This window comes from Lynx rufus, unplaced genomic scaffold (assembly GCF_022079265.1).
Source record: "Lynx rufus isolate CCGP_SWC_20201006 ecotype Redwood Valley unplaced genomic scaffold, mLynRuf1.p SCAF_6, whole genome shotgun sequence".
NCBI lineage: Eukaryota > Metazoa > Chordata > Mammalia > Carnivora > Felidae > Lynx > Lynx rufus.
In genome coordinates this window covers 44,827,052-44,854,666 of record NW_025814878.1, presented here as the reverse complement: position 1 = coordinate 44,854,666, position 27,615 = coordinate 44,827,052, and the positions used below count along the sequence as shown (strand labels likewise).

Below are 27,615 nucleotides of genomic sequence, written 5' to 3'. Positions count from 1 at the left end.
TCAATTATAAAAAGAGGATCTTTTTGTTTTATCCTTTTTTCATTTTGCTGTCTAGTGAAATTTTCCCAAAGTGAGGGGAACAAAAGAATGGTGGTAGAAATGCTTGGTTTTCTGGCCCTCTGAGTAGCTATTAGATTGACTTAATTTACTTAGAACCCACCAAGAATTATAGCAAAAACCTGGTACCCTTGGTTTTCAATACTCTATTGTCAACAGCCCGGTCTCTGAGCAGCTGAAATAGAGCAGAAAACTGTCCTCATTTAAAACTTCAACTACTATTTCAGGTTTTTTTTTTTCCTTTTTGAAGTTTGTAAATTTCTTAGTTCAGATGATTTGAACTAAGCTTGAAGGAAATCCATGCTGACTCATGACTTTGAGGAGAAAGCACATTTTCTAGTTGAATATGAGCTTATGTTAGCAGATTAAAAAAGGAGAGAGATTGTAATCAAAGGAAAATCAAGACAGTTTAGATAATCTGAGATGAAGATACGTCTTAAAACTAAAAAAGGGTCCCACACTTGTTAGCTTTCAAAATAATTAAAATGGAAGAGCAGACAGAGATGGTCTACAGGAAAGAAACAAAAAACAACTCCATGCTTATTTCCACCGAACATTTTGATATATTGCAGGTCCAGAAACACGGGTCACAGGAAAAATGTGGTGCATCTGCCAAAATAATCACAAATCCTCTCTGAGAGTAGGAAGAATCCAGCCCTTTAACAAAACCAAGAGATTTTAAGCACCAAACAAAGAACATTATACTTCCCTCATAAAGATTATTACTCTGACCTTACGAAGATACTTGTATCCCCTTAAATACAGTATTACTGTCACCATGCTGAGGATCCTCCTCACATCCAGGGGGGACGACCAGGGGGGAGGACAAGGGAGGACGGTACCTGCCATTTAGAAAACAAACCACTGACTGGGCAGCAGTTAAGAGCTATTCTGCCTCCCACAGACCTTCCTACCTTGCGGACCACAAAGGTCAGCAACCCCCTGAGATTGTCGTTATCGGATTCAGGACACGTCTGAGCAGATGCTGCTCATGGCACAGTCCCTGGATTTCACCAACTATAGTTCTGCTGGGACGGGGCAGATTTTATTCGCGACACGGGTACTAATGAAAGTGAAGTAGCTGAAACTCGGAACTGTCACAAAGCAGGGTGGGAAGGTCGCGGTGGGATGTGTCTGCCAGAGTAGACTGCTTTGGTGCTCTCCTACGTTTCATTTTCCTCATTAATTTCTCATGTTACAGTTGTTTTGCTGCATGGTAGGGGAATTTGTTAAAGTCATGTGGAAACCTGAATGATGCTCGTGTGCAGGGGGAGTGGCAGACGCGATGTGGCCTGGGAATTTCTCAAATTAGCTCTAAAATTGCTTTAAAACAAAAGCATTATTGTTCACTTTTGAAATCGATTTTTTTTTCTGTCTTCTTTTTAAGATCCAGGATGTGTTGTTTATTTTTTAGGACCATCAGAAAACTGTAGCCGGAAATTCTGGAATCTTATTGCTCTCGGAAGTCTTCTTTCTAAGTATTGGTGCTGAAAGCATAATTTAAGGGGTCAATAGCCATAGGGGGCCAAGGCAAAGATCTCTGAAATAAAAGAAAGGTTATGAATGATGTGGTTATAAGTTAAATTCAAAACTGGGATACATATAATGACGCAAAGGCTAAGAGAATTTCCAGTATTTCTGTACCTAAATTACTCAGGACTAAGGCATAGGTGGTGACATAAGACATAACACGAAAGTCCCATGGATGTGCTTTTGTCTGATGCAGCTTGTTTAATGTCTCGACACACACGGCTTCAGCTGTTCTTCACCCCTCTTACTTGTTCCGGTGATGGTATTCATGCTGTGATGCGGGGCGAGGGGACTGCTCCAAGAGCCAGGAAACTTGGTTTCTGGCCCCAGCTCTAGAAACCTGCTGCGGGACCTTGAGGAAGTGACTAAACTTTTGGCTCATTTCCTTCTCTTTCAATGACATTAGTGGCAGAGTGATTCCTCTTCCCATCTAAACAGTCTATAATTCTGTAAAATTTCTTGCGGTCGCAATAAGGCCACATGCTACGAGACTGTGGGAAAATCGTCTGACATCTCCATGTTCCCATCCATTAGATTAATAACCCGTGGCTTGCCTGTTTTATAAGGTGGTTGCCAGGAATAAAGGTGGAAAGAGGCAGGGATACATCTAGAAGACCATGGAAGCTTTGTACGTATTCACATTATTTTCCAACTGAGTTAGTAGCCATTGGAGATTCCAATATCTGGCAGCTATGAATAACGCTTGTCCAATGTCAGTAGCTTTTTTTTTTTTTTTGATGTTTATTTTTCTTAGTAATTTCTATGCCCAGTGTGAGGCTCAAACGCACGACTGCGAGATGAAGAGTCACGTGCTTCTTTGGGCCAGCCAGGTGCCCCTAATATGAATCGCTTATCTTTCAAGATGTAGAAAGTTTTCCTAATTCGTTGGAAGATCGGTTCTCCCTGGAAGATCGGTTCTCCCTCGGTGTTCTGCATATACATCACAAAGCAAAATAAAGCAAAGTGAAAATTGCCTTGATGACACTGTGAAATGCTTAAGGTGTCACTGTTCTTATTCAAGTGAAAAAGTAAAGATAAGTTAAAGTTTGTAATATTTATTTTCTCCCTTTTCATAGACGTAACATTTATGTGGAAGCATTTTAGCCTTTGGGGGTAAAGGACCACAGACCAGTACAATGCTGCATTGAGGGAGGGAAGAATAAGATCAAGAACCATCTTTTTAGCTCAGAGTGCGGGTGAGAAGCTGGAGTTTAGAACAAGATGAGGCTTTGGATAAGTGTTGGAATAAGATGATGTTTATGGCGACGGAATAATTGGATTAAAAAATAAAAACCAAGCAAACATCTGACCGTTCCTCGGAGGATCAAAGACACCAGTTATCTGGTCTGCTCCCTACCACCCTATCCTCTTTCCAAAACTCCTTTGTTAGGTGTCCTGAGTAGCCCCAGGTAATAACTGAGACAAAACTGGAATTTCCTTATTTCCTAGGAAAGGGCCAAAAATATCATCAAACAAGGAAGAGGAAGCATAAAAATATCTCTCAGAAGAGCACCAATTGTTTAGAGGTTTCTGGCTCATGTTTGGCACAGCTGCAGAGGTGCTCGGAACGTCAGAGGCTCTGTGCAAATCAGCAGGTGTGTGCACCGCTGGGAAACTGCCTAGGAGACACTGATTTGGACGACATTTGGGGTACCATTTTGGAGACTGGTCATGATTTAGAATATCAACGTGGGAGCTCCCAGCATAACGATTTACTCATATGTTACTCAAACATTTTAGAGTAGAGATCTCCTTCCCCCCGCCCCTGCCCCCCGCCCCCCAGTGAAATAGCATGTGGAATTCATCTACAAAACAGATTTAAAAAAAAAAAAAAAGCAAGAAGATGTTCTGGTTGAAGGAAGCAAAGCCCCAACTTCCTGCTGCTCAGCCTCCCTCACCCCAAATTATAGCCAAGGCATTTCTGTAAGGCTTCAGCTTGGAAATCACTGATTTAGTAGGTCTTGTGTTAAAAAGTCTCCAAAGAGATTTTTCCCCATGATGTAATATGTTTCTACAAACATCAACATCAGCAGCGCCTTTGACAAATCTACTCCTCACCCTTGCTCTCCAAACATACAAGTTGTCTTCATAGAGTCTCTGCAATGACCACAGCATCTTTTTCCCTCCTTTCCAGACTACAGCCACCATTCGCTTCCAGGACCTTCTTACTCTCTCCTGGATAATTACCAGTGCATGACATAGGTGATTTTTTTTTTTTTTTAGTGTTTATTTTTGAAAGAGAGAGAGAGAGAGAGAGAGAAGGGGGAAGGAGCAGAGGGCGGGGGGGACAGACGATCTAAAGCAGGCTCTGTGTTGACAGCAAAGAGAGCTCAATGCAGGGCTCGAACTCATAAACTGTGAGATCATGACCTGAGGTGAAATCAAGAGTTGGGCACTCAACTGACTGAGCCACCCAGGTGCCCCAACATCGGTGATTCTGATTCCAGGCTCTCTGCTGCTTCCTGCCCAATGCATCTAGTAGCCTGTTTCCAGATTAATGTTGATCTGGAAGCACAACTCTCATTGAGTTTCTTCTCTTCTCTGAAATCTTCAGTGACTCCTGGTTGTCTAGTCTCACCAGCTGAGACTCTATCTCTTTCTAGAAGAAACCCTCTGTCTTTTGTCTTTCCTTATCCTGTCCCTTCACCTTGAATTTCCCTCAGTCTTAAAGATTTAACTCAGGGGCGCCTGGGCGGCTCAGTTGGTTAAGCATCTGACTTCGGCTCAGGTCACGATCTCACGGTTCGTGAGTTTGAGCCCTGCATTGGGCTCCGTGCTGACAGTGAGGAGCCTGGTTGGGATTTCTCCCTCTCTCCCTCTCTCTCTCTGCCCCTTCCCCACTTGTGCATGCTTTCTCACTCTCTCTCTCTCTCAAAAAATAAATACATAAATAAACATTAAAAAATAAAAATGAATTATTGCTTAACATACTTCACTGGGTAGGTGTTATGGTTCCTATGTGTCTCACAAATTCCTGCATTGAAGCTCTAATACCCAATGTGACTGACTGTATTTGGAGACAGGGCCTATAAGGAGGTAATAACGGTTAAGCAAGGTCCTAAGGGTAAAGCTTGATAGAACCGGTGTCTTTATACAAGAGGAAGAGGCACTAGAGAGTCCTTTCTCTCTCTGCACATGCATGGAATAAAGGACAGGTGAGGACCCAGAGAAATGATGACTATTTACAAGCCAGGAAGAGAGTACTCACCATAAACTAAGCCTGAAGTCTCCCTGATCTTGGACTTCTAGCCCTTTTCTAACCATTTTCCCTAAGGACCCCGCTTTTACCACATTTTGGTTTCTCTCTTTATCCCTCTCTCAAGTTCTTTTAAGTCATAGATCCACAAAGTAAACTCAGGAGCCTACTGAGATGATTAATGCTTAGCGTAGCTGGAGACACGCGAAAATATACACTTTCAGAAATTACGTCAATTTTTATTCCTATTACGTCCAAAGAAGAACCTTTCATTGTTACTGAGATGATAAGGTCAGTTTATGCTCTAAATTAAAAAAAAAAAAAGCAAAAATATAAACATACCAGTAATTAGAATATTCTTTATCGACTTGTCAACTACTATGACCTTTCTGGCATTCCTGGAGGATACTGGGGATCCCTGTTAGTTGAGCTACCGTAAGGCACTGTGAGATTTAGAAACATAGATGTTAAAGGATCCTTATAGGATAAAGATTACAAGCTTGGAGCCAGATTCTAAGCTGTGATCTTGGATAAGTTACTCAGCTTTTTTATGTGACTCAGTTTCCCCATCTGTACAATGGTATTAATGGTAGTGCCTTCCTCACTATGTTATGAGGAATAAATGGATTAATAATGCAAAGTGCCTAAAACAATGCCTGGGACACAGCAAGTGCTAATCACATGCTTAGGAGTTAAAGCTAAAAGGATCTTTGAAATCAGTCAACTAGGTGTCTCAAAGGGGTTCGAGGATAGCTGATGTTCAAGGCTGTTCTAAAATAGCCCCTCTCAGGGCTGGGGCTGCATCGAGGAGATTTAGAGTCTGCCAGCAAGATGCAGATGCCCCCTCTGATGCACGAGAGGCACAGACCCTGACTCACGAGCACTTTCCTACAGATCTCAATCCGTCTAGAAAAATACCAGCTTGAGAAGGAGCCACGGCAATTCTCATCTTGTGGACGTAGCTCTTCCCTGTCTCTTCACGTTATCTTTCTAGCCTAGCACAAAGACCACACTTTTCACTCCCGGGAGACACATGATCCTGAATTAGAAAGCATCCCTTATTCACAAGAGAAACATTACGATTCCACTATTTCCTGAAAGGCGTGAGCAACACCCTATTTTCAAGCAGTGCCACAAGTAAATTCTTCCCCTGCCTCACCTCCCTTACTCTCAAGGACACAGTCTCCAGGGGTACCATTTCTAGGCCGGGGGTGCTGTGTCCTGCCCAATCTAGGGCAGGTTATCAAATTAGGCTTCCTTTTTACCTTAACATGAAGCCTCAGTTGATGGCTAGACTGTGCATACTGTAATGCTGTGATTTCAGTTGATTTTTTTTTAGGTTGATTTATTTATTTTTGAGAGAGAGAGAGAGAGAGAGAGAGAGCGAGCCCGCATGCATTTGAATGGGAGAGGGGCAGAGAGAGAAGGAGAGGATCGCAAGCAGGCTCAGCACTGTTAGTGTGGGAACCCAATGCGGGGCTTGAACTCACGAATCATGAGATCATGACCTGAGCCAAAACCAAGAGCTGGACGCTCAACCACCTGAGCCACCTAGGCACCCCTCAGTTGACATTTGTGATGAATCGATAATCTGTCACTGGCTTTCCCTTCCTTTTGCACTGAGTGTAAATACATTCTCCTTTCTAGAGCTTGTTATGTGCCTTTCACTATTAAGAGATGCAAGGACACGAGCCTCCCCTCAGTAGTTCTCTGTGTCCCTCACTTCCTCTAACGTCATCCCTCCGGTGTCTTCGTGTGGAGCTTCACATTTACAGTCACTGTGAAGGGTCTGGATAGGGCAGGTGGCAGCACTCTGGAGCCCAGGTGTGGGAGAGTGACTTTCATGGACACACTTAGGTGTCTGCAACTGAAGCTGTGTGGGAAGCCTCCTTGGTGGTCACCTTCAAAGGCTCATGTCTAAGGCTGGGCCAGTGCTCTGTCCTGCAACCACCCTCACCAAGAAGCAGGGAGAAGGGCCCATTAACGCCCCCACCTCCCACCCCCACCCCACCAGATCAGTCCCTGTGTTTCCTTTGGGCTCTAGGCTCCTCAGTCTTGGGGTTCTAACCGGGGTGGCCGCTGTGATGCTGAGTGATTCTCTTCCTTAAGCCAGCTTCCCTTCAAGTAGTTTAAACTGTTATCTATTCATTAGATAATCACAGAACTCCGTTGCTAGAAGTAACTTTGTTTTTGTTTGCTTATTTTGTTTTCTTCTTTTTAAACTGTAGAAATTGAGGGCCCAGGAGGTGAAGGGACATGCCCAGGTTCCTTTAACTGGTAAAGGTGATCGGGTTGTTAGTGGCATGGCCAAGAACCAGAAGAGTTGGTTCCAAAGTCACATTCCAGTGCTTGTCCCACTCTGCTGAATTCCGTGAGCCTCTCTTACTGATTGTTCAACTCAAGAATAAATAGAAGCAATAAAGAGCAAAGTGAATAACAGTATGTTAGAAGCAAGCAACTTTTCCCTTAAAGATATATATCTTTAAGAGAAAAATTATATAGATAGATAGATAGCCCATAGAAATAGCTTGAAAGAGTATAAGGCTGGAAGTCAGAAGACACAGTTTTTGGCACTGCTGGTAATGAATGAGCTTTGTGTCTTTGAGTGAAGCACCTTAACCATCTCCCACCCCGAGGCTCAGTTTCCCTATCTACAAAATGAGAAGGTTGAATCTCTAAACTCTCTTTCTAGATCTAACATTCTGTGATCCTTTGATTTTACGGTTCACACCGCAAGATATAATAGAGTCATACATCCAGTAATAACCACCCACCGCCTCTGCATTCAAACACGTCTCCTTTACGCCGAGTTCTGTGCTGCAATAGGGGCTTCAGGGCTGGTTCCTTATAGATGGAATTTCAGTGAGTATGACACACAACAATTCCAAGGGAACAATACAGAATGAGGCAATTTATTCATGCACCACAAACACTGGCTCATCGCCAGGCATTCAGACACTGTTCGGTCTCCAAATAACACGAATTTAGCACCTCACCTGTGACCTGGGGATTGACAGAATCACAGACGACAGAATCACTCTCCTGCTCTCAGGACTCACAGGCATATCAGCAGGTAGAGAGGTTACTTTTAGGTCACTCTTCGCTTGTTAAATTGTATCACTGTTCGTCAAGGGGGAAACACACTGTTGCCTGGCCAGTGAAACTTGAAAGGCATTGTAAAATAACTCTCCTGTGGAAGGAGAGGCCAGCCCCAATTTTAAGCCCCAGATCCCGAATTTGTGCTCTGGTTCTTGCTGTAATACTAGATGGTTCTACAGCCCTAGCATCCCAACCTATGAGGCCCACTAAACATTTTCTTGCCTTCTGCTGGTGTCTATATTATACATTCCTTTGGGCTGACACTTGGCTTTACAGAGCTGTGTAGTGAGTGCAGTGTCCTATGTTGCAATTTACTCTGTAAACAGACAACATGATTGCACGGAACAGTCACCTCTGAGGCGAGTTTTAGTGAAGACATCTCTGATCTTCAGACTCCCTCATTTCCTTTGAAGTAATCGTGCCACTTCATCTAATGGAGGGCATGATTTCAAAATAAATATGAATGCACAAAGTCTGCACTGTGCTCAAGGGTCCCTTTAGCGCAGTATGCACAGCATGGATTACTGGTCTAGTCTGCGAGAGACGTGCACACACGCAGCTGTTGGTGGTATGGGATTTCTCCAACTCATCAGTTCTCATGGAGTCATAAATGTAGATATTTCACTCCATTTAGGTAAACACTAGATGTCTCGCTTCTTCCAAAACACAACGTACAAACCAAGAAAGTGCTGGAAGTGAAAAGAAGGTCATATTGCATATTGCTCAAAGTATGTCAGACCACCCCTCTCTCCTCTTTTTTTTTTTTTTTAAACAGTACTTGTTTCTGTATTTTTTTTCTTTATGCAGGGGATTTGAGCATGAATATGGACATTTTCCCACTACCATTCAGCCTCGGAATGCTGTTTTCCCCAAGTTTCTCATGATAAAAAGACTCAGATTCAGACCCTAACTGCTGGCAGCTGAATTTCATTAAGACTTTGATGGGAAACTTAAGTTGGAATTACAAACATCTGTGGCTAAGCTTCCCTTCAGTAAACCATTTCCCAGAATTTAACTTTACCACACTAGGAGCAAAAAAGAAAACAGTTGGAAAAAGAATGCTGCTCTTTGGCAAATACTGGAGTAGATATTTAAATATTCTTCTATGTGGTCACCACATCTCAGTGAACCAGCAGGCTTCCTGGTTTTAGAAAATAAATAAATAACTGTTTGGAAATACCAACGTGTGGAACTCAAAGATGTACTGGTAATCTGGTTTTAATGGTTTCTAATCAATCAAATGTATCAAAATTATGTCTGGCCATCATTATATTTATATGGTTACTCTGAGTGAGGAAAAGCCCAAAAGGAGAGAAGTGTTTTTGACGTTACATATTTCAAAAAATTATGAAAAAGTCAGATTTGAGAATTTAATTGTGAAAGAAAAAAAAAGTTATGGTCCTTTTCATATCAAAGATGTTGGTATTTTTGTTTAACTTTTCTGGAATTTAGAAAAATTCATTCATTTCTCTTCACTGATCAGATCACCCAACTGGGGAAAGGCTATGTTTAAAGAACCATTAGGGATACAGTGATTATAAAAATTAAAGTCCAGTCTCCGTCTCCTCCAATGTTGCCTGATCAGTACATTTGTATGGAAAAGTTGGAAATAACCAAATTTACAGAATAAATAAAAATTTAGAAAAAAATTAAACCGGTAAAACAAGTCTTAACTTGCGGTAGATAAAAACAGTGGAAGAGAAAGGGAGAGAAGGGAGGTACAGAAGAGAGGGAACTAAAGGCAGACTTTGTTAGGCAGCTCCTAGACATTATTTCACAATAATCTTGCAAGGCAAATACTTTTCTGTTCATTCTACAATCAAACAAACTGAGCCTCTGAAGGATGAACTAATTTGCTCAAAGTCAAACAGCTAGAAAGTAGTGGGGCTGAATTCACAGCACATCTGTCTGGCTAGACACCCAAGTTGTACCTTTGGTGAAAGGTTAATTTCAAATGTTGTTGAGCAGAGACTGAAATAAACAGCGCTTGGGCTAAATTGGGCCATCAGACGCACTTCCCACAGGGTATTAAAAAAAAATGAGTCAGCAAATTTACTTAAGAATCCGGACTCTGTTTTCTCCTGAAAAAACAAAAGACCTGGCAACACAGAGGTGGGTGTCCCTCTGGAAGAGGCAACCCTTCTCCTGTCACTTTGGATCTGTCACTCACAGGATGTATTCCTTTCACTGCCCAGTTTTTTTTTTTTTTCGTTAGTTTGTTTGTTTTTGTTTTTGTTTTTGCTTGGCCTCTCTAGGAATCCAAGTTTTAAAACTTTTTCTGTACCATACAATCAGCAATTCCACTTTTGGATATCTACCCCAAATTGCTGAAAGCAGACTCAAAACAGATATGTGTAAGCCAATGGACACAGTAACACTATTCACAGAAGCTAAGAGGTAGAAACAACTCAAACGTCCATCGATAGATAAAGGGGTAAGCAAAATGTGATATATACATACATTAGGATATTATTCAGCCTCAAAAAGGAATGAAATTTAAACACATACTAAAACATGGATGAACCTTGAAGACATTATGGTAAATGAAATAAGCCAGACACAAAAGAACAAATATTGTAGGTTCCACTGATATGAAGTATCTATCAGAGTAATATTCATGGAAACAGAAAGTGAACTGACAGTTGCCAGGGCCCGGGGAAGGGGGTACTGGGGAGTTGTTGTTTAATGGGTATTGAGTTTCAGTTTGGGAAGATGAAAATATTTTGGAGATGGATGGTGGTAACGGTTGTGGAACAATGTGAATGTACCTAATGCCACTTAAAAATGATTCAAATGGAAAATTTTATGTTATGCATATTTATGGTTAAATCAGAGAACTCTGGAACCATAGCAAATGGAATTCTTTATTTTCTAGCAATTTTATAATACATTCTAAGATAGGCCATGTATTCCTATAGGTGGTGGTGTTCTGAATTCTTTACCTATTAACCTAAATATGGAGGTTCTAATGTAAACTGTAGCATCATGTAGAGGAAACATACTAGAATATGTTTAAAAAAGGAAAATGGGATGCAAAAAAGACCCTAGAGTTAAAAAAAATCTATCAGGGGGACCCAGTGATATGCTGGGGAAAAAAGAATGGGATTTGGTAACCTTGGGCAAAATACTTACCATCTCCAAACCTCAATTTGCTTATCTATAAAATGGGTATAATGTTCACTATTGACTACTACAAAAGATAATACATGTAGTTCCACGGGACATAGTAGAAGTCAATAAGTATTAATTTCTGTCTTTCCTATATGAGTAGTTTAAAAAGTAGTTATTAGACTCGCCAGGAAAGGGAAGTTATCTCGATTCTTTGATAATCCTAACATTGTATGCAACTTATGCTACTCATCCAGCAAGCATTGCACAAATAGTCTTTGAATGGCATTTTATAGATCTTTAAGAAATTTCTAAAACTTTGACTAAAACTTATGCCTACAGATAGTTCTATTTACCTAATAACTTTTTCCTAGGTACTCTTGCATAGTTGAATTACTTTCATAAATTCCATCCTAGCTGTGCCACTTACCGGGTAAGGTGCCTGGGCAAATCCTCTCAGTTTCCCTGTTTTCAAAGTAAGAGAATAACTATACAAGTTCCATTGAGTTGTTGAAGGTGAAAAAAAATAGCTCTTGGAGAGTGCTTAGATTAGTGTGTGACACACAGTAAATACTCAATGAGCATTAGCCATAAGCCATGCTATTATTATTATTACTACTGCCGCTATATTTAGTCCTTCTAAAATAATGTCTCCCAGGAACCTTCTTTGGTATTTGGTGAGTAGGTTGATTGTGTCCTACTGGTCTGGCTCTGGAGTAATACTTTTTCCACATTACCCCCATGGCCCTTAGCTTCCAGCCACTTTTACAGAACATTAATTCATTCAGCTTTATATGGTGGCTATGTACATTTTTCTTTCTCAGATTGCTTACTCCTTGAGGGGAGGGATGTGACTCTGCCTTCTTCTGTCCTTCCTGGCACCTACTTCATTGCTCTGTATACAGTAAGGCTCCAAACATACTTGCTGGATGATATAAAGTGAATGAAATAATGACTGCATGTGGGAGTTCACATTACCTACACACACTGTTGGACAGCAATATAGAATGATGGCCCAGGCCAGTGACTAGAGGTCTTCACGTGATTCAACAGGGCCTCTTTCAAAGTAAGGGCCCAAGAGAAGGAGAAGGAAAGTAGACAGTGAAAGAGATCTAAGCTGCCTTTTAATGAACATACTGCGATCCTTTAGTGGCAGGGCACCAGTTATGTTGGAGCATAGGATCATGTATCCATGATAAAAAGAGTCTAGAGGAAAAGTTGCTCAGAATTAGTCTAGTTCATAGTGCTTTTTTAAAAGCAAGTAAGTTTGTCCAGTGTGGGGTACACGTGCACATGTGGTTCACGGGCCACTGATTTTCCTGGAGGGAAGCTAACAACAACAACAACAACAACAACAACAACAACAACAACAACAAAGCCCAGTCAAGTTACCAGGAGATAAATTCCTGTTTTCTTTGCTGAGAGAAGTTTGCTCAACACTGTCATTTATTTCCCTTAATTTCTCAATTATCTACCAAGGGCAGTAACAGCACCATTGCCCTCCATACCTCTCATTTTGCCTTTCCAGTGGAGACTTCACTCTTTAGAGTCTCTGTGTGGTGGCTTCTTCCCACAGTGTCAACCTCTAACCTAGTGTTCTCGATCTTATTTAATTCCTGCTCCTTTTTGACAGACAACACTGTCATTCCTGCCAAGGACACTGTGACACCCTCTTCTTGGGGACCATTCCTATCCCCATCTCTGTACCCCTTTCAGTGCTTTTGCAGATCCATATTGGTTAAGAAGGCTTCTGCCTGGTTTTACTTGCTAGAGTGTATATGATAGAATCAAGACTTTCTCTTCTTAAATGTAAAATATTACAACATTGAATATGCTTTTTTGAAACCACCCCATCACCCTTTTGCCCATCCTACTGAGAAACACTGCTCTCACCATAAACTCAGCAGTGGTGAACGTGGGAAATTGCCTGTGAAAAAGCAGAAGGTGGGGAAATCCTACCAAATTAGCACCCATGGTTGCTCCTCTTTTCAAACCCTGTATCCTGGGGGAAGCTTGGGCTTGTTTGAGAAGGAAAGGAGGGACTTTCTTTCTTGGTCAGCCCGTGCTCCTCATCCTTTTATTCAGTGTGTATTTAATGTCATTGAACCCCTAACTCACACTGGGCACCAGTGTGCCAGAGTCTGGAGTCCTCTGTTGAGTGCCAAGGACCCAGGGGTGGAGAGGGCACAAGCCTTGCTGTCTATCGAAGAGCTTGGGAGAGCCTTTGGAGGGCCATCAGCCAAGCCCTCCCACTGCTGTATGCTTGCCTTAGTATATTTTCCTTCCGCCCCTTGAAGGAAAATTGAGGAATAACCATTCATATAAATCCAAGTGAAGTAAAATGAATGTATTTTTAGAATATCCCTCCATCTACATCTCAAACCTCCTACAAATAACGTATCATATATGTCCACGGTCTCTTTCTCTCTCCGTCTATAGATGTAAATACAATCTCCTTAACCAGTCAGTAGAATGGTTGCACCATATTATTAAATTTCCAGAATGTATTTGGTTTACTGGCTATAAAGAGCATGGGAAATCTGAATGGTGGGGCGTTGGGATTGCCACGGGACCAGAAAGGAACTGGAGGTATTATGTGAAACTAGGCAGTGGGAATGTAATTACTCCAATCCCACACTTTCTACATCATATACTTTGACACTTCTGGAATGACTAATAGCTTCTTTCTGTTTCCCTAAACCAAAAGACTGAATTGGCATTCTGAACCTATTGGACTCTGACAGTATTACACATTTAACTCACTATAGGATATTCTTTCTGGTAGGAAAGATATAGACAAACAGAGATACAGCAATATTAAGTAAAATAGCGCCATAAAAATAATGTTCTGAGAAATATTCCCAAACAAGGGTTTCTTTTAATTCAATCGTCTACATATTTTATACTATTAATAACAAGACTTAGCATGTATACAGCATTAATACCATATCAGGTACTGTGTTAAGCATTCTGTCTGTATATTTTATCTAATTCCATCACAGTAACTCTAGGAAGTATGAAGTAGGCATCAATAACTTCTTTAAGCCTTGGTCTCTTTCTGTGTAATTGAGCATCTGGAATTTGCCTAAGGTAAGGAGGAGGTAAGTTGAAATTTGAACTTGGGACCATCAAACTGCAGAGCCCGCAATCCCAAAACACTCTGCTGTGCTGCCTTCCTATTATTTCACTGAGCACATGAGTATATAAGAAATTGCTCCGAGTCTCAGCAATAGATTTAAGGTTCCCTAAAAATCAAATAATTATTTTCTTACTTTCTGTGGGGTAAGAGTTACAAAAAGGTATGTGTGCCCATCTCTTTAAAATTAGTGGACAGATGGGGCGCCTGGGTGGCGCAGTCGGTTAAGCGTCCGACTTCAGCCAGGTCACGATCTCGCGGTCCGTGAGTTCGAGCCCCGCGTCGGGCTCTGGGCTGATGGCTCAGAGCCTGGAGCCTGTTTCCGATTCTGTGTCTCCCTCTCTCTCTGCCCTTCCCCCGTTCATGCTCTGTCTCTCTCTGTCCCAAAAATAAATAAATGTTGAAAAAAAAATTAAAAAAAAAATAATAAAATAAAATTAGTGGACAGAAATACAGAAGGTTTAGGTAAATTTGAGTTTCAGGTAAACAATAAATAATTTTTACTGTAAATACATCCCATGCCACATTTGAGACATAAACAAAAACATTTATTTGTTGCTATCTGAAACTCAAATTTAATTCGATGTCTCGTATTTTATCTGGCAACTCTGCCCCTAAGCATTTTGTTCTGAGACTTTCCACGCTCAAAGCAACAGGTGGAAATGCTTCCCAGGGGTTAATCCCAAGCCTGTGGAGACGCAATGCTTTCCCGTTGCACGGTGTCCATCTTGGCCCGGCTTCTCCCCAGGTCTGGGGAGCACAAAGCTGAGCAGAAGCCAGCTGTGCCCCACTCTTTCCTACAGAGGTTATTTTTTGAACCACAATGGGAGGTTGGTATGCTCTGGCCCTACACACACCCCCCCTCCTTTTTTGGGGGGGTGTGAGTGGGGCTCACTCCTGGAGACGGACCATCTCCATGCACCTTATTTTAGTAGTAATAATAACTATAGTTATACTAACGATTAGTAGAATTAGTTGCAATAATCCCAGACTTTGGTGCTGTTAAAAATGATGTCAATCTATATAAATGCTTTGGTTCTATAGTTGCTGTAACCATAGCTGTAGCACGTGTGGGTGTGTGTGTGCGCGCGCGTGTGCGCGCGCGCGGTGTTAGGTCAATTGCTCCTTCCTTTCCCATGAACTTAGGTGACTTCATTTTCCTCCTACTTAACATCTCCCACGCACTGGACATGCCCTTGTCGTCTTGGCTCAAGGGACTCTTAAATCACTTACTCTGGATTCATCCTCCTTTACCCAATTTCTACTTTCTGGTTATGCTTTCAACATAAAAGCTATTGCAAGGTACTCAAACAGCAGCTCTCTGCATAAACATATCACCAGTAGCACATCCCAATCATTTTAACTTTGGGGATGGGGCTTGATTTCCATCACAACTTTTTGCTTCTGGAACATAATGGCTCCTATCTATTTAAGGCATCTGCTCGGCAGTTTCCCAACAGATTCTTTAGTATCCCATCACCCTCAGCCGCTCAGTCCCTCTCCCCTGTTGGAGAGGACCTTCTGCTTGATTTGTGACAAAAAGATTGGCCCCGCGGTATTGTTCCCACTGTCCCAACATCTCAGAAGAGCAGGAAGCCTGGGACAGGGCACACACTTTAAGTAACCCTCCTGGGACACACAAGTGGCAGAAAGTCGCAGAAGCGCCACGGCAGCTCCAGGTGAGAATCCAAGCAGACCGGCTCCCAGTACACGGAGCACATGGCACTTTTGCTAGTTGGAACAGTGCCGGGTTCCAAAGCCTCAACTCACAACTCGCGACGCCCAAATCCCACTGACAAAGTAAAACTCTTCAACAGGGTGCAGGTGAAACTCTGAGGGATGGGGGAGGGGAGGAGGTGGGGGCGGGGGGGGAGAGAGACGGACGGGAGCGTGGCACCCACAGCCCGCGGGACTCAGGTGCCCCGGGGCGGGGTGACAAGGGCAGGGACACCGTACCTCGGCAGCGGGCGGCAGCCTTCCGGGAGCCACGCGGGGCTCGCTCGCCTCGGGCGGGTCCAGTCTGCCGACCGCTGAGCTCCCTTCAATGTCAAAAGGAAAAGCGCTGTCGTCCCCGGCCGCGGCGGCCGCGCAGGCAGCGCCCCAGAGGAGCCAGAGCCTCAGGACGGGGCGCCAGGCTGAGCTCACGGCCATCTCTCCGCTGCCATCCAGCAGGGCGCTGCGTGGGGCTCGGCGGCTGTGCGTCCTCGTCGGTGCCCCCGTGGGGCGGCGGTGCCTCGCGTGCATTACCTTCTCGGCCCCCGCCTTGTCCGGATGTGGGAAGTCAAGGCGGCCCGACGCGCAACTTAGTGAAAAAGGCACAGCGAGAGGGTGAGCGGGAGCCCTCCTTCCCCCCTTGTCTCTCCTCTTTCCTTCTTCCCCCTCGGTTGGCTCTCGCACTTTCTCTCCCGCTTTCTCTCTCCCCAGAGGCTCTGGCTGAGGGGCGTCCAGATGGAGGCAGCTTAAGGCTGAGCACCAAAAGGCGGACGGGGTTAGGGCGAGCCCCGCCGGCCACCTCCTGTCCCGGGCGGGTGGGGTCTGCGGGCTGCGCTGCCCTGCCTTCCTCCCCACATCCATTCTCACCACTCCCTTTTTACCTTCCACTTCCAGGCCCTCCCACTCCAAACGGCATTTCACACAGGGAGCTCGGGCCTTTCCCTGGCCTGCCCTCCCCGCGCGCTCTCAGTTTGGAGCCCCTCCAAGGGACCCCCATGAATATTCAGCCTTTGTGATCGCTTCCTCACATCTTTTATTTATTTAGCCAAGGTGCTCGGTGTCTTATCTGTATTTATGCAGATCTTTTATGTGACCCCCGAGTTTGCGGGCAAGTGAGGGGGGAAAGGGATTCCAGGGGTAGGGGCAGGAGCCAGAGAGTTGCGGCTTGTCAGACGGCAGAGGGGGAGGGCACCCACTTTCTGGAGCAAGGTTTCTCATTTTCTAAAGATGGAAGGCTGCAGTCTTTGAGCTATCTTCATTGAGACTTGCTGGCCACCCATCCTCCTCCTGACAGTCCTCACCCAGAGGGCTTGGGAGAAGAATATCTTTTACTGCGGGGCTGGAAAATGACTTTATTACGCAAATGCATGAACTTTTATTTACAAAGAACATCTTGTTTTCATCCTCAAGAGGTGCTTTGTAAGGGGTCTGGAACAAGGCTTACAGTGTATGAGCCTGTCAAATATACTGCCCACAGCCCTGGCCTCCTCCTCTAGGCCTGTAATCTCATGCCTGCTGCATCCCTGTGAGTCATGTAACCTTCCTAGGACTTTGGGCGAAGTGGGCCAAAATTGTGCCAGGCGCCCTGTGGATGGGGCAGTGGTCACTGCAGCCGCTAGGTACCTTTGCTTACACTGGCTTCAGAAAGGAACTCTAAGCATTCCCACAAGACATGTCCATGGCTTTAAAAGGATTAGATGAAGCAACCATAAAACGACACCCAAGTAGGTCTCTAGATGCTTGAAATCATCCACAATCGTGGAGTGAAGCATTTTCATAAAACCTAATCCTTAGCTCTGTTTTATAGGACAAAAGCTATTTTATCTAAGCAAAAGCAAACACCCATTTATTTTGCACCAACTATATGTAATATCTTACATACACCATACTGTGTAATCAGTAATTACATATTACGGCATTAGTAAGCCTCATAGCATTCCTGGAAAATAGGACTTCATTTCCTTTTAAAGAAAAAAAAAGAAAAAGGAAAGAAAAGAAAAGAAAAGAGGAAAGAAAGGAAAAGGAGGTTCTGAGGGACTAAGACGTTTGCCCAATATCACGCAGCTGGTAGAAAGCTAAGCTAAGGTTTGCACTGGGGCATCACTGATTCCAAAATGATCTTTTGCAGCTATACCACCCTGAAACTCATAAAATAGAGGATATACATTCAGAATAGGAGATATGGCATTCCCATATTTGGGGTACTTCCTCTGTGCTGAAAAGTTTGCATAAATTATCTCCTTCAATTTCATCTTTACTGTAATCCCATGAGACAGGAATTGTTATATATATTTAGTAATGGGTGAGAGGTACAAGTGCTACTATCTGATGCTAAGGTCATTGATTTTGGACCATAAAGTGATAAGAGACAACAGGGGACAAAGCTGGTAGAAGCAAACAGTTCTCATATATCCCCAAGTGTTTGTAATGTTTTCATTTTAAGATACAAAAGTAGTATTGTCCCGAACCAGTAAGCTAAACTATAATCATCTTCCACATAAACTGGATAACTCGCTAAATTAAGTGAAAGAACTTAAAAATATGTTTGGTTGGTTCTTGGAAACTTATGTTGGGAGGCAAGATGGCTAGAGTCCAAGAGGAAAAGATGATGCTTAATTATCCCGTCCCCATCTCCCTTTAAAAAACCTTAAGGGATAATAAAATAATAACAATAATAACATATGCATCATGTTCTGACTTCAAATACAGACCTCTTCAGTACACAAAAACTGTTCACCTTTGTTTGTTTTATGTCCTGTTCTTCACTGTCAATCAATCACACACTTTTATATGACATAGGCCATGTTCAGGTTCTATGAAAGGCCTGAATGGTGGGGGTGGGAGTGTATTTGTTCAAGACCCATGAATTTTTATTGTTGGTTAAATATGTGCTTCCCAATCTTCCTCCTCATCTTACTTTTTGCAGATAATATTATTTTTGAGGCAAAACTGCATAATACACAAGATCCTGGGCTCTGTATGAAACAAAATAAAGTTCAAACCGTAGGTCTGTTTACAATTCTGGGAGCTTGGTACACACATAGTCTCTCTGAATGTCAGTTTCTTCACCTGTAAAATGGGATAATGGTGCTTCTTCTACTGAGTTATGAATGAATAGTAAATGAAATAATGCAAATAAAGCATTAACACAGGCTGGCATATAGTCAGTGTCCAATATATACTATTTAGCTCTACCATATTTAAAAACCTTAAAAAAAGAACAGAGTAACTATTTTTAAAGAGGAAAAATAACCACATTTATTTATCCTGTGGCTCGGGTAACCTCCCATTTGCTGAGAATAGCTGTTCACATTTCTGGCTGTTCCGTGGGTCTTCCTCATATTAACCATGAACAAGACAGTCATGGATGACAGAGTAATAGGGTAGAGCAGGCAAGAAGGGAGCATGGCTGACTGTTTCACAGCAAGTTAGGAGCCAGTAGAACAAAGGGAATCATCTCCTCACCAAAGGGCCACCCTCAGACCATCAAAGGCCTAAGGGTGGAAGGATTTTACTCCTGCTACAACGAAAGACAGACAACTGGAGAACTTCTTCAGTGTGGCTGCTTTCTTATCATGACCTTCCCTCCTTGTCTCCTGAGACTGAGGCTGGGTATTTGCCAAATACTTTCATGTTCATTATCTCCCTTGGGACTCCCACCTGCCCCGTGATCAAAGGATTGCTGCTCTATAATCCCCGATGCACAGAAGGGAGCACAGAGGGAGGCGAAGAGGTTAAATGGGAAGGACACTGCACCAGTTAATGCAGAACTAGGGCCCCACACCTTCCGACTTCCAGATCAATGCTTCCCCAACTAGACCTAACTATTTTTAGTTCTGGCAGCAGCAGATCTGGAGGCCTGGAGGCTTTATCAAAAGAAGGTTCTGGAATTCCCTTCTGAGTCCCCTGGTGGGTGCGATTATCAGCAGAGAAATATCAGGGCTGCCCACTCCCTTCAGCACTTGCTTGTTGGGCCTGTCCACAGCATCCAAGGATCTAGCGAGGGTGTTGTTAATGCATCCCATATGCCCTTCTGTAAATAGAAATTCACGTCAGATGCTATTTTGGATTTTTAGGCGCTAATCTTGGACATAATTACACAGGATTGTTGTGGGACTGTGTCCTAGTGACAACGATTTTACGACGAGGTTGGTCAGAGCAGCAGGCGCGAGCTATCACCTGCCATGAGGTCTCTGACAGTCAAGTGGCAGGAAGGAAAGGTGAAGAGTGGTGTCTCCTTTCTGCTGACACCCCTCTCCTCTGGGGCTGCACTTGTCCTCTGTGGATGACCTGGTGACCTGGGGGAGTCCAGCCATGTGAAGAAGAGCAAGAGCAAGAGGGCTGGGTGAGGGTGGGGACTTCCAAAAGCCATTCTCCCTCCCATTCACTTTCTTAGACTTTTGTTCAGGATGTGGACAGCCTCTGTTATCTATGCTTCCTCTCTGGGCTATGACACTTGTCACAGCCTCACTTGACTTTTAGCATGTGCTTCCTGCATTCTTTCCATCTGTCCTTCCATCCATCCATCCATCCATCCATCCATCCATCCATCCTTTATTTAGTTATTCATTAATTCATGTAGTCATTTATTTAGCATTTGCCAAACACTTCAATATGGCAGGTTAGATGCTGAGGGTAAAATGATAAAAACATGTCCTGACTCTGAAGGAATTAAGAGCCTGCTGAGGCATTCTTAAGTAGACCCCATGGGGAATGCAAAGTGGTTAACAGAAATTCAAAGGGAAAGTCCAGACAAGCTGCTAAGAAACCACGTAGAACAAGCCCTTTGCGGGGACTTCGCTGGCCGGAAGAAGGGGGCAGCTGTCCTGAGTCCTCAGTGATGAGAGGAGGGGAAACCCGCATTTGCAGAGGTACAAACACATCGGAGACATGCTGCCACAGGAAGGGTGAAAGAGTCATGGCATCTTGGAGGCTCTTTGAGTGCCTGTTCATGGCCACAGTCATTACCTGCAAGACCTGGGCCAGCTTGAGTGAGAAGAAAGCTTCCCAGCCTCTTCCGGGTCTCTCAGCTTGCCCCAGGCTCTAGGCTGCACTGGGGTCCTCCCCAAATGCAAATCTGAACCCTCTGAGGGGCTTTTCACAGTCACATTTGTGTCCTGAACAAAAGCCTGAGGAAACCAATGGGAGGAAGAACAACTTCTTATAAGTTAATAAAAGGTTTGCATTTCATTGTGGTAAGAACTTAATAGGAGAAGTACCCTCTTAACTGGTTTTCAATGTACAATCACCATATGGTACAATGTCACAGAGGGAAGAACGACTCTTAGAAGGCCCCGCCCTCCCCCACCCAGCTCCCTTGCCCTGGCTTCTCCTCATGTGGCTGGACTCCCACCTGAGTCATCCACAGGGAAGCCCAGCCCAAGAGGAGAGGGGTGCTGGCAGAAAAGAGACCTCATCCTCCACCTTTCCTTCCTGCCACCTCACTCTCAGAGACCTCATGGCAGGTGATAGCTGGCATGTGCTTCTCTGACCGACCTCATCACAAAATTGTTGTCAATTTTAAAATTTTAAGTGAAGAAACTTTAGCCCAGGAATGACATAATCACAGTTGCATTTAAAGAATTTAAAATGTAGCGGATATAATTATAGTCAAATTGGAAATTACAGGTATGGAAAAAAAAAAGAGGAAGAGGTGGTCACCAGGAATCATACCTCTCTGGGGTAATGACTTAAAACACTGGAAATGTTTGGGTGCAAATACCTTCCGACTTGTTGCATCTATACCGATACATTCCGTGCCTTTAAATATTTACATATTCCATTTTATATATGTTTTGCATGTGTATAACATATATTTTGTATATCCACTTTATATATCCTATTTTTTCACACAAAAATGAATCAAGGGGTGCGTGGTTGAACAACCGGCTTTGGCTCAGGTCATGATCTCATGGTTCATGGGTTTGAGCCCCGTGTCGGGCTCTGTGCTGACAGCTCAGAGCCTGGAGCCTACTTTAGATTCTGTGTCGCCCTCACTCTCTGCCCCTCCTCCACTCATGCTCTGTCTCTGTCCCTCAAAAATGAATAAATGTTAAAAAAATTTTTTTTAAAAGAACAAAAATGAATCAAAATGTACATAGTATTTTTTAAAAAAATTTTTAATGTTTTTATTTATTTTTGAGAGAGAGAGAGAGAGAGCATGAGCAGGGGAGGGGCAGAGAGAGAGAGGGAGACACAGAATCCGAAGCAGGCTCCAGGCTCTGAGCTGTCAGCACAGAGCCCGATGCAGGGCTCGAACTCATGGACTGTAAGATCATGATCTGAGCTGAAGCTGGGTGCTTAACCTACCAAGCCACCCAGGCGCCCCTGTACATAGTGTTTTTAAGCTTTTCCTCCATGTCAGTGTAACCTTAATATGCTACTGTGAGGAACTTCTTGTGTTCAGATTTGCACTGGGGGAAGATTCTCAGGTATGCATGGGATCATGAGTAGAGGGCATCACTGAGAGACCAGTAGGAACACTGGCTCTGTATGCTCCAAGTGCCTAGACCCTGTAGGGGAGAGGAGGGACCAGGTTACACTGGGGAATGATAACAGTGATGAGGACATCCTGATCCGAGTGGTTCGGCCTGATGGAGAAACAGGTGAAACCAACGGATGAGGGAGAACGGTCCTCACAAGGATTATCGACCACCGTGGCTGTGGTCATCACTTAGGTCCACTGGGATAATTACTTCATTAGGTGAAAGGGAAACGATTGCTGCTCAGCGGTAACGCAATCAACTGAGAACAGAGGTGTCAACATCCATTTGCTCAGTGATGAGATCAATATAAAATAGGAGCTCCTGGGACTTGATAATGAAATGAGACAGTTAAGGAGAATTGAGCACCATTCAAAAGAGGATACCCAAGAAACTGGGTTTTTGTGTCCCTGCACCCATCCCAACCCAAGCACCACAAAGGGAAGAGAACTTTCCTTAAGAGAAGGATGGCTGTCACCATGGTGAGTGTATAATCAGGGTGGGGGTAGTTAAAACGTGTTCTAACCTGCTTTGAGTGGTGGCAGAAACCGGTCTGTAAGAGTCTAACCTGAAAGCTCTATATAATCTAGCTCTGTATCCCTTGCATTATCCTCTAGAAAATGCATGCTGGGCATGCTCACTTTGGGAATTTAACCGTTGTTGGAAAAAATGCCAGAACTGGAGCGTAACTATAATAATGTCTCAAATTTGCACTGTGCTTTACAGTTTGGGATTGAAATACAGTTGTTGCTTCTCTAACAAGTGAGAAACTGACCCGGTTCTAAAACTTCAAATGTACAGATTTAGACCTTTAGGAGAAAGATTCTCAAATTATTGTCTACCACATATGTTAGGTGGCCTGCATATTTAACACTCTAAATAAGATTTAACACTCTAAATGAGATTTATGCATCATTCATTCATTCAACAAATATTTTGAAAAAGTCTGCTTTGCAATTGGCCCTTGTCTTGGCTCTGAGGATAGGGCAAAGTAGAAATCAGGCAAAAATTTCTGCCTTCAGGAAGTTTACATTCTAATGGAGGCAAGAGTAGGAGAGAGAGAATCAACAATGAAGCAAGAGAAACACGGATGCATGGGATACAGTGTGTCAAATCGAAAGTGCTATGGGGAAAAATAAGCAGGGTAAGGGGGGTAGAGAGTGCAGGTGGCAGCAGGTGGAAGGTGCTTGCCTTGTTGAGAAAGAGGCTAGAATAAAGTGGTATAGGCAGAGTGGCTGGAAATAAAGTCAGAAATTTAAGGGGCTGTGTGGGATGGATTATGTAGGACCATCAAAATAGTTGTAAAGACTTTGGCTTCTACCCTAGTGGTTTGGAAAGTATTTGGAGGGTTCTGTGTATTGAAACAACATGACGGGACACATTTTGCCTGCCATACGGGAATGAGGGTAGAAGGAAACGATGAAGGAGGAGCCAGGGAGACCATTTAGAGGCTGTTGCAACAATTCAGGTGAGGGACAACGGGGACTTGGTCCATAATGTTAGCATTAGAGGTGAGAAGTCATCAAATTCTGGATTTGTTTTGAATGTACAACCAGTGAAATTTTCTGGATATGGGGAATGAAAGTAAGAAAGGACTCCATCTTTTTGGCCTGAGCAGACTTGAATGATTGATTTGTCATTATTAAATGGGAAGGAAGAACCATTTGGAAGAATGGAGATGATGAAGAGATTAGTGTGGGATAAAATTTTTTTTTAGATGCCTCTTAGATCAGGTTCTTAACACTCTCTTCTTTTTCTTAAAGAACTGTTTTTAAAACATACACTCAGTGCATAATACATACTACACAAAGCACACACTGTCTTCTTTTTGGGATCTACTAGGACAAGGCACTGTGAATAACACTATATAGTAACCTTATAGTCTAACGAGGGAGGGTTACAGCATGCAGGTATCAGCAGCGCCTATAATTCGAGTCAGTAGGTGTTCAAGATGGGTACAAATCTATTGCTCTTGGGGATCAAACAAAGCAGGAAGGGATACTTTGAGCTCAGTGAGAAGAGAAAACATTATAGATTGGACCCGGATCTCCACACAAGTATAAGAATTAGGTATGGGAAGATGAGTGGAGGAAGGGTGTGGAGAAGGGACTTTCAGGCAAATGGAACAGCAGAGACGCAGGGATAGGAATGGGGAATCACATGCAAATTTAGGTAAGAGAAAGGGCAGATTAGCTAAAGAACTGTGCAAAGTTTGGGTGGATAATGAGAGATACTATAGAATAGATAGGTATGGATCTGATCACTAGCTTACTACTAGAAGAGAGAGATAGGATCACAGGGGAGCTAAGAAGGGTTAATCTGATAGCCATGAGGAGGGTGCACTGGAGTGGAGAGACAGGAGCCCAGGGGACAAGCTGAAGACTGTTGCGATAACAGTATAGGCCTCAGGTGATGCCCAGAATAAATCATGAACCGTCACTGTGTTCCCTGAACACAACTCCTCACTCCTGGGACAATCCACATGCAACCCAGACATCTCAATTTGTAAAATCAATATTTCCTTGAAGCTGAGACGGATTTTAGCTTGAATGGAGTCAGCCCCTCCCTACTGGAGGGAGAGGATAGGCCAGGAAAGAGAGCAATATTTGACATCGTGTTTGCAAGCCAACACAACGCTGTCACTGAAGCCACAGTACATCGGCTCTTGTGCCAGTGGAAGATGTCAAGTGACAGTAATTCCTATGAGAACGTCTACCCATCATATACTTCGTCCTTTGGTAAAGTTCATTAATTACTGGCCCGGCTCTACTTGGACTATTTTGACTACTTCCAAATAACTCATGAATGGTTTTCTCCTTTCTTTTCTCTCTCAGTCTTGCTTTCTTTCCTTTTTTTTCCCCCTTCTTCTTCTTTGTCCTCACTTCTTTTCTCAAAAGTCCCACACTGACTTTAATTACATTTATCTCAGGCTAGGTGTGTAACTTATTTTATTTAATAAAAAGATAGAGGTGCCTGGCTGGCTCAGTCAGTAAAGCATGCGGCTCTTGATCTTGGGATTGTAAGTTCGAGCCCCACACTGGGTGTAGACATTACTTAAAAAAAGAAAATATGTTTAAAAATAATAAAAAGATAGTATTTCCAGGGTATCTGTCTGGCTCAGTTGAAAGAACTTGGGACTCTTGATCTCGGGGTGGTGAGATCTACATTGGGTGTAGAGATTACTAAAATAAATAAATAAACTAGAAAAAAAGATAACCTTTTCTATTAAATCAGCTCTCAAGGCCTTTTTTTCCTTTTTAATAATTAAAAAGAAATATATATAATACATATATAAAAACAAACAGTTATGATATTTGGGACTGTAGTCCATGTAGTTCTTTACTAATAAAATAACCCATGAACATAGGTTATCACCTTTAAATATAGCCAAATTTCTCTATCAGGATTTTAGACTAGTTCTTACCCTGACATCACTGGGACCCTAGAAATGATGATGGGAACTCTAGCGGACATTAAGAGACTCTTGGTAACAACTCTTGTTTTCCATGGAGAATTCACACCTCTTCCACACAGTACTTGTGTTAGTGTCTCATTGTTCTAGGTGTGGGGTATTTGGATCAGATTAAAATTAACAGTGGGATCCTATCCCATAGTGGAGTATAATTATAGGGTCAGAGATGGTCATATGACCAACAGGCCAATCGCATGGAAGGAGAGGTTTGCTAGGGTCTTCTGGAAAGAGGTTTTCTCGCTTCTTTTGGAGACAGCTTCTAGAGGTGGGCAGCTTTTTTCTCTCGCATGTGGCAGATAGACTTTGTTCCCCTGGAGTCATTGGCAGTCCCAAAGGAAGCCACTTGTAACAAAAGAAGCCACAGAAAGCAGATTGAAAAGTGGAATAAAATGGGTCTTAGAAGGTGTTGTTTAGGTGTGAAATCAAATTGACCTCTGAACTTTCAATTTCATGGGCCAAGAAATACTTTTATTGCCAATTTGAGTTAGATTTTCTCTTACTGACTCCCAAAAGGATTCTGATATGAGAACAGTAGGAATTTGAGAAACATAGGATTTTTTAAAAAAAATTTTTAAACGTTTATTTATTTTTGAGAAGAGAGAGACAGAGCATGAGTGGGGGAGGAGAGAGAAAGAGGGAGACACAGAATCTGAAACAGGCTCCAGGCCCTGAGCTGTCAGCACAGAGCCTGTCGCGGGGCTTGAACTCACGGACAGCAAGATCATGACCTGAGCTGAAGTCGGATGCTTAACCAACTGAGCCACCCAGGCGCCCCAAGAAGCATATGATTTTGAAAGACTGTGATGACCATATCAGTGAGAAGTAAAACATGCTGTTTTGCAGAGTAAGGATGTTAGTCTTCTGGAAGAAGTCATCATAAAAGCAAAATTTATATATGGATATATTGTTTTTCCATAAATTTTCTAGTATGTATATATTTATTAAAAGAGAAATTAGATGCAGTTGTTAAGAAGCCTGTCTATAAGATTCAGATTGTCTGTTTGTGTCCCTCTATTTTCCTACTTAACCTGCTGTGTGATCTTGGCCAACGATTTCATTCTCAAAGCCTCAGCTGCTACATCTGTAAAGTGCGAAGTGTAACTGTCTCATGAGGTCTTTGTGAGGGTCAAATAACACAATGTACATAAATTTCTCAGAAAAGCGCTTGGCGCATAGTGAGCACTCAATAAACTTTAGCTGCTATTATTGTTACTAATAGTACTAATATTACTACTGTTATTATAGAACTAATGTCTTCTGGAGAAAACTAGAAGACAGAAATAGGCTAATGATTACACAGTGAATAGAACTCTTTGTTATCTACAGAATAATTCAATAAATATTTTTCACTTTCAGTAATTTTAATATCTGGAAGCTATAACTTAATTACAGAAGCTTCATTATCAGTGTCGTACTTAACATTTGTTAACCCTTCTCATGGAGGCTGCTACTCAGGGTAACAATGGTTCTGGTCTCATTACTGAGCTAAGACAACATCTAGCCCTTCATTACTAGTCCCATCTTAATCCTTAGCCCCATCCAGATAATTCATGGCTCCAACTACTCCATCCTCAATTACTTGACTTTTTTAGTCCAAAGTGATTTCAATATAAATCATGTCCTTAGTGGACTTAGTTCTCTATTTGAATTTTCATTTGTAGACTCAGACATGGTTAAACTCCCTAGGATTAGGTGACTAGAAGTGAACAGGCTTTTCTAGAGAATTAGACCATAATTTAGGGGACAGTTTCCTGTCTGGTATTCTCAGGCATTTAAATTCAGACTGTAATTACTGAAGGTTTTTAGAATTATGGAATTTTTA

General features: G+C 42.8%; 1 protein-coding gene and 1 long non-coding RNA gene across 4 annotated transcripts in view; one reads left to right on the top strand and one right to left on the bottom strand.

Annotated features, from left to right (window-relative positions):
* The window catches only part of LAMA4 (laminin subunit alpha 4), a 143,626-nt gene extending 127,334 nt beyond the window's left edge, over nt 1-16,292 (bottom strand). The window contains exon 1 of one of the 2 annotated variants that reach the window (XM_047102954.1): nt 16,083-16,292. In XM_047102954.1, the coding sequence (XP_046958910.1) occupies nt 16,083-16,277 (195 nt within the window). In that variant the 5' untranslated portion in view covers nt 16,278-16,292. The remainder of the gene's footprint in view (nt 1-16,082) is intronic. The other variant, XM_047102955.1, reaches the window with a different exon arrangement.
* Nucleotides 16,185-27,615, top strand: part of LOC124529048 (uncharacterized) — a 76,598-nt gene continuing 65,167 nt past the window's right edge. For both annotated transcript variants that reach the window (XR_006966280.1, XR_006966281.1), the window contains exon 1: nt 16,185-16,454. This is a non-coding gene — a long non-coding RNA (uncharacterized LOC124529048). The remainder of the gene's footprint in view (nt 16,455-27,615) is intronic.